Here is an 11,634-nt window from a genome sequence, read left to right as displayed (position 1 = left end):
TGCCGGGGTGCTCGTATGATGTGCGGGGCACGCCAAGCGGCTAGTCACAAGGGTCAGAGACCCCGAAATCTTGGCATCCAAAAAGTTTCCCACCCGCTGATTTTCCAATTCTCATCCAGAGGACCTGCGCTCGTCACTCACCAGCATACCCTCCACGAACCACCAAGACACATCCGCACCATCGAACCCGACCCACACTATCTGTGCCATCCTCTCACGATGCCTCGATCCAAACGCGCGCGCGTGATCCCGACCTCGAAAACCGGCAAGAACCGTAAAGAGCTGGTCCAACGGCTGCACTCGCGCATCCAGGCCGCCATCGACGCCTACCCGTCCATCTGGGTCTTCTCGGTGCAGAACATGCGCAACAGCATCATCAAGCGCATCCGCGCGCAGCTGGGCGACAACAGCCGCATCTTCATGGGCAAGACGAAGCTGATGGTGCACGCGTTGGGCGCGTCGGTCGAGACGGAGTATGCCCCGGGGCTGAGCGGGTTGACGCCGTATATGCGCGGGGAGGTCGGGCTGTTGTGTACGCGGCTGGCGGGGGCGGAGGTGGAGGGGTATTTTGCCGCGTTCAGCGAGGTGGATTATGCGAGGGCGGGGACGAGGGCGGAGGCCGGGTTTACGATTCCGAGGGGGGAGCTGAGGACGCGGTTTGGTGTTGAGGGCGCCGAGGGGGAGGAGGATCTGATCCCCGTTGCGGTTGAGCCGACGCTGAGGAAATTGGGTGTCCCGACCAGGATTGTCAAGGGTAGGGTTGTGCTGGAGGAGAGTGCGGAGCCAGAGGGGATGGAGGATGGAGAGGACGGTTACGTGGTCTGCAGGCCGGGTGATGTTCTGGACTCGAGACAAACGACATTGCTGAAGATTTTTGGAGTCAGGATGGCGGAGTTCAAAGTGAGTCTCAGAGCGGTGTGGGAGAAGGTGGGCGGAACAGTGAGGGAGGTTGGTGGCATGGACATTGATGCAACGGCGGAACCCTGAAGATGATATTGTGGCAATGATATTCATGACGAGCATGCAGCACCAGGCGTTCAATGGCAAGGGTCCCAGGTCCAGACGATACATTAGAATTTTGAGGCTCGGGGCGATGGTTATGGGGCGGTCTGTGGTGCTTGGTCCTATACCCTCTACACATGCGGTAATGACAAGAGATCCGCCAGACTTCAGCACTATTTTGGGCATGATAAAAACGCCAATACTTGGGCGTCAAAATGGCTGAAAGCGGTTTCCCAAAAAGGTTTCTCCGCTTTCTAAGTGGATAGGAGACCAGTCTGACAGGTCACTGGAAAATATGAAGTCAAGAAAACTGTCAACAGGTTGTGTTTTACAGGTATCATTGAGTGGACGTCGAACCACCAGCATCACATGGGACAGAGTCAATGTACCTGTCACGGCAAGAGAGATAAAATGGAGAGAAGAGTGTGATAGATGTTCGGGCCAACAAGGAATCGTCGCAGCCAATAATAGGAAACTCCGGACGCCAACGCTATCAATAAACCACCTCAAAGATTCAGGCGCAAAGTATGGACATTAATTTAGTAATCCATGGTTGACGGACCCATTTTCTCGTTGGTCTCAAGCACTCTATCGGAATTGTCAGCAAGAAGCAGATGCTGGGGACGAGCATGGACATACGAATATTGCTTGGTTAACGTCCCCTCGCCACCCTTTATAAGATCAATGCTGAAAACGTAGAAGTTGCCCTCGCTTGTAACAACCATTACTTGCGGAGTATTACTGCTCATGGCAACAACGCTCCTCAAAGAACCCGAGGTTGATGAGTTATTCGCCTTGGGTATCTTGATCCATGCAAAGTCACGCGCAGGCTCCCACATCTCCGTTACCCCTTTAGGTAAGTATCCTCCCATCGTTGTGGCAAGGCTGGTGCCAACATTCTGCGAAGTCCGTCGGATGAGACCCATGAATGTGCCGTTTGGTTTTCTCGCAGAGACGGAGGAGGCCAATTCAGAGTCGTACAGATCGTCGCTAGGTTCCACTGGTGACTCACTCCCTTGACTCCACCGCCGCTTATCGAAGAAGCTAGGAGACCTGCTAGGCGAGGAAAACGGCTCTGCGGTTGGGGAAGATGATTGTGGCCCTAGCTTAAAAATATGAATAGTATCTGTGGCAGATGAAACACAGAGTAGCGTTGAGGTGATATTGAACGACATGCTGAAGATGCGCGAAGGCATGGAGCCTCTTCGGAACTGGTACAGCTTGTGAGCATCTGGAACGGAGAAAACCCTGATAATCGTGCCTTTGTCGGACGCAGTGGCTAGGATTGTCCCTTCATTGTTCAGGACCATACACGACAGCGGCGACCGATGAGCTTCCACGACATTGATGGCTTCCAACTTCACAGTATCAAAAAGAAGGACCTCGCCAGAAGTTGGTATAACATGCGAGCTACCGGGTGGTGCGTGTGAAGGGGGCGCAAAGGATGATGTTGCAGATTTTTGGGGTAGAGGATATGCAAGGTAGCAATTTTCCGAAGACGGGGACAGCGCGCAGATTCCTAAGAGGTTTGAGCATGCTCCTCATGTGATGTACCGCAATAAACGCTTACCAGCTGGATTTGGCGATGTTTCGATGGTGTACAGAAGTTTCATGTTCTGAATGTCATATAGATATATTTGATGTTCAAGCACAATAACGAGTCTCTTTCTCGACATCTTGGTTCCCAGAACCGTCGTGGGAAATGTCAGTTCGCATATAGTCGATTGTCGCTATGGGTAAGACGAGATCAGCTTTTGCCTTTGCGAGTACCGCTGAATGGTCTGTTCGGACTGACCTTGGTATTCGTGATTTGTAGGCGGCGAGGTGAGAGGATTAGAGCAACCAACGAGGTTGAGAAAAGCATCTCGAGTATAGCGATGTTACCTTCCTTGGTCTCGAAGCACTTGGAGAGAGGATCCGTGGTGAAGATGCGAAATCCCCGAGATGTTCCTTTCCTGATCAGCCAGAGTTTCGTCCGTAGTGCTGAAAGGACTTACCGACAGCCAGGCGGCTGTAGTCCTGGTTGAAAGTGACATAGTTCATTGCCATTTCTGCCAAATTTAGGCTGGAAGCGTTCAGACTTCTTCGGTTCGCTGTCGGCCTCGATCGAGGGGCTCCATATGGGGGGTTCTAACTTGGATATGCAAGCTGGGTTGGCAACGAGGAAACGCCCAAGTATTCTTTGATCGCAAAAGTTCAGAGAGAGTCAACCATAGCTATATATGCTTGAATGTTAGTTTGGCGTTGTCCAAGACACTGTAGAGCAAGCATTGCATGCCAATAGTACAGGCAGAGGTGTGAGGGTGAGTTAAGGTCTCACAAAGTAGATTCCCACCGGCAGATACCCGAGCTCGCAACAGCTCATCAATTTAGTCACCTGTACGGGAAGGTGGTTAACTGACTTAGTGAGCAGTGCCCTAAGAATCCCCCATGTCTTCCAGGCAAAACACCAAAAAGCCGCCCACCAACGGCCCGACTGTACCCTCTTCCAGGGCTACTTCTGGGTGCCACTTACATGCTCCAAGTGCATAGCGACTCTCACTCAACCACATTAGAGAGGAAGTGGATCATTTTATATTACGAGCAACTTCCGTAATCGTCTCTGTGCTTTTCATAATGACTGAACCTATGGATATAGACGCCGAATCTCGAGGCACAAAGCGCACAGCAGCAGAGGCAGATCTACCTCTCCTTCAAGCTCCACGACGAATCAAGGCATGCCACCACAACAACACTTACATGCAAAGAATGATGACTGACTCTTGGTCAAGGCTCTTGATCAAGATGTTGTCAACAAGATCGCGGCAGGCGAGATCATCGTCGCTCCTATGCATGCCTTGAAGGAGCTGATGGAGAATGCTGTTGATGCTGGATCTACTTCTATTGAGGTCCTTGTCAAAGACGGTGGCTTGAAACTACTGCAGATTACGGACAATGGGCATGGCATTGATGTAATGTTGGGTGCAATACAGCAGATGCCCATAATGCTAACCCTCCTTACAGAGAGACGACATGTCAATACTGTGTGAGCGTTTCACTACGTCAAAATTGAAGGCTTTCAAAGATCTCCAGTCAATTGGGACATATGGCTTTCGTGGTGAAGCGTTGGCCAGTATCAGTCATATTGCACATCTCAAGGTCACGACCAAGACCGCTGGATCCAGCTGTGCCTGGCAGGCCCATTATGCGGATGGGAAACTTGTTCCAGCAAAACCAGGACAGAGCGCAGAGCCGAGGCCATGCGCCGGACGTGGTGGAACCCAGATCACTGTGAGTGCGGCCCTCGTGCTTTGACTCTGGTCCGGAGGTCTAAAGGTATCACACAGGTCGAGGATCTCTTTTATAACATTCCAACTCGGCGCCGAGCATTTCGTTCAGCAAGCGAGGAATATGCAAAGATCCTCGACGTAGTTGGTCGATACGCTGTGCACTGTACAGGCGTAGCCTTTTCGATCAAGAAGCATGGAGACACCGGTTCTGGGATCTCGGTCCAGGCAAATGCTTCCACTGTGGACAGAATTAAACAGATCCACGGCAGTACAGTTGGCAACGAGCTCATAGACTTCAACATCGAAGATAAGAAGTGGGGTTTCAAGGCATCAGGATGGACCAGCAATGCCAACTACCACGTAAAGCGCACCATGATCCTCCTCTTTATCAACCATCGTTCTGTAGAGTCTTCCGCCATAAAAAAAGCTATCGAGCAGACCTACTCCATATTTCTTCCCAAAGGAGGGCATCCGTTCGTCTATCTCAGCCTGGAGGTTGAGCCAAATAGGGTTGACGTCAATGTCCACCCAACGAAGCGCGAGGTACACTTCCTCAATGAAGACGAAGTCATCGAACTGGTCTGCGATGAGATCAAGGCCAAATTAGCGAAAGTGGACACGAGCCGCACGTTTCTTGCGCAGTCTTTGCTGCCCGGTGTGAACATTCCTACCATTCAAACACCGAACCGAAACGACATAAACAGCGAAAGCCCACAGTCAGAGCGCCGCTCGAGTGCCCCCAAAACGCCGGCCACCACCAAAAAGCCATACGAAAACAACCTTGTACGAACCGACTCGAAGATGCGGAAAATCACATCTATGCTCCCATCTGCAGGCGCTGAAGGCTCACCCGCTCAACCTGCAAGTGGAACGATGGAAGGTGTGACCTACGAGATCACGAACCGCGAGCCAGTCCAGATCCGATTGACCTCCATCAAGACATTGCGGGGTGAAGTACGAGACGCAATGCACGAAGGGTTAACTGAGGTCTTTGCCTCTCATACATTTGTCGGACTAGTAGACGAGCGACGACGACTGTGCGCCATCCAAGCAGGAGTCAAGTTGTTTCTTGTTGACTATGGACTGATCTCCAATGAGTTCTTCTACCAGGTCGGGCTGACTGACTTCGGTAACTTTGGCCGTATAGTGCTTGATCCAGCATCAAAATTGATAGATCTGTTGATGATTGGAGCGGAAGCCGAGGTCGAGAACGCCAAACAAGAGGGGAGCAAGGAAGTTCAAGCCAGTGCATCACACATCGCCCAGGCAGTACACAAACAGCTGCTTTCCCGCCGGGAAATGCTCAGCGAGTACTTCTCCATCGAGATCTCAGAAGATGGAGAGTTAAAATCTCTACCTCTACTGCTGAAAGGATACATGCCTTCATTCGCGAAGCTGGCACGCTTCCTCGTGCGGTTGGGTCCCTTTGTCGACTGGACGGATGAGCAGGAATGCTTCCAGACTTTCTTGACAGAACTGGCTGCATTTTATGTTCCAGAGCAATTGGCTGCCACGGGGAAAGCGACAGCGAGTGCAGAAGGGGCAGATGATGACTTGTCGAAGAGAAGGAAGCAGCTGACGTGGAGCTTGGAGCATGTACTGTTTCCGGCCTTTCGGGCGAGGCTGGTTGCGACAGAAGGGTTATTGAGGGGTGTGGTGGAGGTGGCGAACCTGAAAGGGCTGTATAGGGTGTTTGAGCGGTGCTAGACTTTGGCGGATGGAGCATTATGCGTCACAAGCAGGGAGCGCAAAGTCACTAACAATACCTAAACGTAAAACCCGCAGCAGATTTTGCAGCAATGCTCACTTCTTCATCTCCTTCCTCTGCGCCTTGAATTTCTCATGCCATTTCCTCTTCCCGGACGTCGCTTTCGCCGCTTCAGACGTAGCGGTTTGTGCTGCTCCTAAGCCAGACTCATCTGAGCCCATCCAGATAATCGTTTCCTTCCCTTCTACGGCCTCGATAGCGTAGCTACCGCTTGGCAGCTTGTTCAGTACGGCATCCTCCCTCCACGCTTCTGGCAGCAGGTCTTGCCACTGGCTGACATAGTCGTCCTTAAGTAGCTGTGGATTGGAATTTGGTCTCTCCGACCTGGCTTGCAGCAGGGTCATGCCGGTCCAGCGAGCTACTTTCGTTCGGTCTAGGTGCATGGAGGAGGCTGTGCTGTTAGGTAATTTCTCATGCCCAAGATTGATTAAGATAGCTTGCGCCACCATAGCTTCAATAGAAGGGGCTTGCTCCGTTACAAAGAATCCTTTGAAGTTGACATCACCAGCCAGATCCCATCGTTCTAGAGCGGCCCAATGGATGACGGAATGCCATACACCAAACAACGTCGAAGCACTGGGTTTCGCGCATCGACCTTTATATTCGAATGCCAGGAGATCGCGCCAGGCTTGCTCAATTTCAGCATTGGGAGCAGGAATCTCGGAGAACAGGGCATCCTTCGAGACGGAAGCTGACTGAGACAGGAAGAGTGACAGCGATTCCTCACTCGAAGACAGCTCAGACGCCGTGTAGAGAGGTAAACGGCGCTCCAGCATCGGCTTTACGTCGTACGAGACCGGAAGTAGCTCGAGCATCGTGTCGACTTTTGCGATTGCAGTCATGGCGCTCGAAGGCTGTGCTGGCGACTCATCAAATTGCATGATATCATCCCCACGTCGAGATGCAGGGCGGGCAATTGACGACTCAATTATATAAACTGAATTCGATGTCGAGACCTGCCGTACTTGATACGATTGAGTCTGAGTGCAGAGATGAAGAGTCTCAGCTGCCTTGTCCGCAGGACTTGACAGCACAGACTGGTGCCTCGAATGCCTTGGGGAAGAAGACTTGAGATAAAGGCTTCCTCAACGGGTCAACTAAGGTCACGCCATGAACGGACGGCGTAACATACCTGGGTGGACGTGGAGCCGAGAGCAAATCGAGCAGGTTGGGTGGAAGCTCAAGCAGACGCAGATTCTGTTGTGAATGGGCAATGGCCAAAGGAATCTCAGCAAATGAGGTCTGAGTAGTCATGATTGAAGTTTTGCAGTTGACCAGGGGGTGTTTATTCCATAGCAGATTTGATATGATACCAATACTCGAGTACTAACTTCGTAGTATGTCAAGACTGAGTGGGAGCTCTCTGGAGTGGCTAAGGCTTACATAATACCCTGGTACCTGCATATGTGATGTCGATCAATGCGATTCACCACTGCACCAGCAAGGTCTGTCATTTGCATGAACCGGCGTCGACGGCGCGTTGCGCAAGTATAGATTCATGGATTCCTAGATTTACTCGTTGAAGAGGAACTCCTCCTGTCGACAAGGCCTCATCACAACCAACCATGCCGAACGCCGTTGAAGATGCATGTAAACACTAACAAGCTCAGTCGCTGGAAGCTTTCTTACCCAGCGGCCGTTTTCCCTTGACACTCTCCTCGGATGTTGAAGCAGTATCGGGAGATTGAATCTTCTCCCCTGCTTGCTCTGCCTTTGCCTCCGCGGCCGTTTCCTTTGCTGCTTCCTTCGTTTCTGCTGCTACCTTCTTCTCTGCTGCTGCCTTCTCCTCTTGTCTCGTCTTTTCTGCAATACCAGCCTTGTCCTTCTCCCATTGACTATTCGGGTCTTTGAACTCCTCCTTGATCCTCTTCATTCGCTCTTCCCGTTCCTTTTCCTCTTGTGCTCGTGAATTGCGCTCTGCTTCCATTTCTTGCATGTGCTGCAGGTCTTGTTCGCTAGGCTCATACAGATGCCACACCGTGTAGTGGGGCAGTCCAACGACCGAAAATCCCATCCGCCTAGCCATTTTTCCGAAGCCTTCCGTCTCGGCATGCTTTTCGAATGAGAATGCAGGGAAGTGAACGCCAGCTCTGAAGACACGAGCTTTGGCCAAAATTGAAACTCCTCCTACACCATCAATCTCCATCTCCATGTCCGGGTCTCCATAAGGATCTCTGAGGTAGGCTAGATGAGGTCTCCATGTCGCGTACTCCGCATAGCCTTCAACGATAACTGCATCTTCGTCAAGAGTCTCTGCTAGGGCGAGTGCTGTTTCTGATTCCTGCCACGAATTGAGATCATATGGTTGCTCTCCACCAAGCCAGTCAGGCAGTGGACGCCAGACATCTGTAGACAAGTCAGCCACATCCTAGGTTTGTACCAGGACCAACTACCTACTTGGTACAATGACATCCTTGTCGTGTCGCATCAGATCTTCAATCAAAGTAACAGGAGCAGTCTCCACATCAGCATCTCTCCAGTAAACCCAACTGTGCGTAGGTCTTAGTGCAGAGTACATCAACCAATTCCTCGCTTGAGCCATCAATTTTCGCCGACTTGCTTGAGCTGCGAATCCATGCCGACTTTCAACGTCCTGGTTGACTTTCTGCCCAAAGTCCTTATGAATTACTGAGATCTCTCCATATGGTTGTTTGGGATCCGGATCCGCCTGTAATTCTTCTAGTAGCTGTGTCAGAAGACCTTCCGTATTGTCCTTGGAATCGGAGACCAGGAATGCGAGGTCTATCAGGTGGTGCGGGTATGTGAAATTCCTGAGATGGTTGAAGAACATTCGTAGGTGCTCCTCTGCATCTCGCAGAGGAGTGCAGAGAAGAACTCGTTCTTCCCTCTCCCAGCCCCTTGACGTCCCTTGCACGGTCTCTAAATCATAATACCGTAGTGTCTCTATCTCAAAGTGTTTCACTGCGGGCGACGCAACTCCGAGAAGAGGAAGGTGATTTCGTGTGGATGGATGAAGGATGAGTAATCCGAAAAAGGTCAGGACGCAGCCCAAGCCTAACAGCTTGAGTATGCGATTTCTTTGGTGGAGGTGTGTTTGTCTTGGTTGGAAACTGTGACACGGTAAAGCATCAGCTTTCTCATCATCTGCAGGTCGGGCAAATCCCAGATGAATTTGCTTTCCAGATCTGACCGATGTAGATATTGTGAGAACGGTTCGCCATCATCTCTTTTGTTGGCGGCATAGCCATTGGGGTAGGCTGAATGCCTGTACATCCCTCAACACATTCCCTTAAGCATGCGATCGAGATACCAATCAGGAACAATCTTGACAGGTGGCTACCGCGGGCTGAACCGATTTCGCGGTTGCTGAGCTACGGTCTGGTTATTGGATTCGCACCTTAAGGAGGGGCGATTGGGATTATCCAAATGAGGTCGCAGGAACACAGAGGGAAACGGTTCGACTCGAGCAGGACTGGGGTCTGGGGAAAGATCTTAAGAAATTCATCCAGACTGAAACTAAAGGTTCCTAATCCTGGATTTCAAACTGAACCCAGCGTGCCAAGAGATCGCCAACAAGGATACATGGCACTGCAGTTCAGTTCAAGTGATAAAGTACTACTAAGTAGTACTCCGTATCGCGATTCCATTTCCCAAGAACTTTTCAACCCTCTTACATTTCAACCAAAAAGCCAATGCCACAATCAAGAATTCCGCAGCCTGGGCGCACGGAACGCATAAAATGGTTGAGATTACAAAGAAGAGAGATGTCTTATCTCTTCTCATTAGTTTATAAAGATCAAGAATAACAACTTCAAATTGACTGGATTCGCTTTTCGCATCACCCAGGTTGGTTCATACATTACAAATCGTCCCGTCTCCATAAAACTCGTGGCAGCTTCAAGCATACCTGACCAGGATGTTGTTACCAACGCCAACGCTAATGCTAGATACTTCTGATCCCATGCCCGCTTGCTGGAAGAATGCTCGAGAGATTCAAATGAAAATGAATACAATGCCTCTCACACAGGAGAAACGATTTCTTCGTCAGCCACACCCACATCCATCAGTGATTGCCGCAGAAACATCTCCATGAACTCGTGGTCGTTGGTGAGCTTGACCGTGTCCCTGACATAATATTCATCCTCAAGCACGAAATACTTCTCCTCTCCTATCCTATCGTGCTTCAATGGGTCGAAGGCCACTTTCACAACAGCGTCTGCTGATCTGCTGGCGCTGTTGATCATGTTCTTTAAGAACATCTGCGTCATATATGGAATTGCAAGCAGCAATCCGGTTTTCATGCGAGGTTTCGCTGGTGTCTTGGTGGCATGTCTGCTACTGTACGACGTCCGCGTGGGATCGAGTGTGAAAATGGTAAGGTCGATCTTCGATGTCTAAAACATATCAGTCGTGCGTTTGAGATCTGGGAAAGGATTACTCACCATGGCCAGACTCCTTCTCAATGCGTACATTAGAGCGTTCAACAACAGCTTGCTACTACCGAACCGAATGAGTCCTTCGTCTACTCCCAGCGGCGAGTCGATCTTCTTGCTCGTGTAGTTATCGAAGTAATCGAGTTTGCCGTGCGACATCAGAGAACAACCGATATTGATGACCCGGGTTCCATTACCTCCATCACTCAACCGGAAGGCTTCCAAGAGATCTATGGTAAGCAAGAATGGTGCCAGGCAGTTGGTTTGATAGACTAAGTCGAAACCGTCCTCTGTGAATGCATCGGCTTTGAATGAAACGATCGCTGCACAGTTGATCAGCAGTTGTATTGATGGTATATCTCCAGTTCGGACTCTGTCGACAGTGCTCTTTGTAAACTTTCGGACTGAGCGGAAACTCGCAAGATCTAATTTGGCAATCTCGAAAGATCGAGGGCCAAGTGATCGGATGTCTTCTGACAAGACTTCTACCTTCTTCGACCATACATCTCGTGCTGTGAGAAGTAAGTGACAGAGGGGATGTCGCCGCGCGATCTTCAACGCAATCTTTGATCCCAGAGACCCGCTGGCACCAGTGATGACCACTGTCCCGCTCAATGGTGTGGCCATGATAGGCTTGCTGAAGCGAGAGTAGAATTCGACTTTTGGTCTGGAAGAGGGTAGAGAGGAAAGGAATTGTTGAGGTTCCATATGAACGACAATAGGGATATCCCCTCCCTCCCTTGGGGACTGTCTGCCGGCTACTAGTAGTATGAGTAGCAGGAGGAATGCCAAGGACAAGTGTACACCGGTTGTTCGGGTCCAGAAGGGGTTTTGGCGTGAACCAGCAGGGATTCCAGCAGAAGGCGCACGTGTGAATGCATGCACTACGGGGGGCTCAATGTAGTAGTGGAGCTCGGATGAAAATCTACGGGGGCCCAGAATAGCACTGACGTTGGGCTGATGCGTCTTCCACATTACTAGTACTCAATAGCTACTCCCATTCGAGATTCAAAGTCAGCAGCCATCTTTGCTGCAATTGTAGAGGACGTCGGATAAATGGGTGTTCATGCGAAGGGTTTGTATCTTCACCAAGGCAGATTTGGCATGCAGTACCAACAAAAGCGTCAGGAAGCTGTATTCCCCATTATTACCGAATGACCAGGGTTGCTACATTCCGAGCCTCTCTTCTTACGTAGTGAAT

At 50.6% G+C, this 11,634-nt stretch overlaps 5 protein-coding genes across 5 annotated transcripts; 2 read left to right on the top strand and 3 right to left on the bottom strand.

Annotated features, from left to right (window-relative positions):
- Window positions 1–219: 219 nt before the first annotated feature.
- On the top strand, window positions 220–987 carry EPUS_05597 (uncharacterized protein; the record flags this gene model as incomplete). The annotated part of the gene is made up of 1 exon (XM_007804456.1): window positions 220–987. One exon carries the CDS (start codon window positions 220–222, stop codon window positions 985–987), a length of 768 nt encoding a protein of 255 aa, XP_007802647.1.
- A 554-nt stretch (window positions 988–1,541) lies between these two features.
- Window positions 1,542–3,051, bottom strand: EPUS_05596 (Autophagy-related protein 18; the record flags this gene model as incomplete). The annotated part of the gene is made up of 5 exons (XM_007804455.1): window positions 1,542–1,590; window positions 1,642–2,521; window positions 2,573–2,732; window positions 2,798–2,952; window positions 3,000–3,051. 5 exons carry the CDS (start codon window positions 3,049–3,051, stop codon window positions 1,542–1,544), a joined length of 1,296 nt encoding a protein of 431 aa, XP_007802646.1.
- A 381-nt stretch (window positions 3,052–3,432) lies between these two features.
- On the top strand, window positions 3,433–5,978 carry EPUS_05595 (uncharacterized protein; the record flags this gene model as incomplete). Its single annotated transcript, XM_007804454.1, has 4 exons — window positions 3,433–3,480; window positions 3,774–3,953; window positions 4,006–4,272; window positions 4,329–5,978. 4 exons carry the CDS (start codon window positions 3,433–3,435, stop codon window positions 5,976–5,978), a joined length of 2,145 nt encoding a protein of 714 aa, XP_007802645.1.
- Window positions 5,979–6,074: 96 nt separating this feature from the next.
- Window positions 6,075–7,293, bottom strand: EPUS_05594 (uncharacterized protein; the record flags this gene model as incomplete). Its single annotated transcript, XM_007804453.1, has 2 exons — window positions 6,075–7,019; window positions 7,078–7,293. 2 exons carry the CDS (start codon window positions 7,291–7,293, stop codon window positions 6,075–6,077), a joined length of 1,161 nt encoding a protein of 386 aa, XP_007802644.1.
- A 352-nt stretch (window positions 7,294–7,645) lies between these two features.
- On the bottom strand, window positions 7,646–11,060 carry EPUS_05593 (uncharacterized protein; the record flags this gene model as incomplete). Its single annotated transcript, XM_007804452.1, has 4 exons — window positions 7,646–8,385; window positions 8,437–9,110; window positions 10,024–10,394; window positions 10,443–11,060. The coding sequence occupies 4 exons, from the start codon at window positions 11,058–11,060 to the stop codon at window positions 7,646–7,648; spliced, it is 2,403 nt and encodes an 800-aa protein (XP_007802643.1).
- Between the last annotated feature and the right edge of the window lie 574 nt (window positions 11,061–11,634).

The sequence above is a fragment of the Endocarpon pusillum genome (genome assembly GCF_000464535.1).
Source record: "Endocarpon pusillum Z07020 unplaced genomic scaffold scaffold3361, whole genome shotgun sequence".
Lineage (NCBI taxonomy): Eukaryota > Fungi > Ascomycota > Eurotiomycetes > Verrucariales > Verrucariaceae > Endocarpon > Endocarpon pusillum.
The sequence above is the reverse complement of the archived record's forward strand: the minus strand, read 5'-3'. Positions and strand labels throughout refer to the sequence as shown.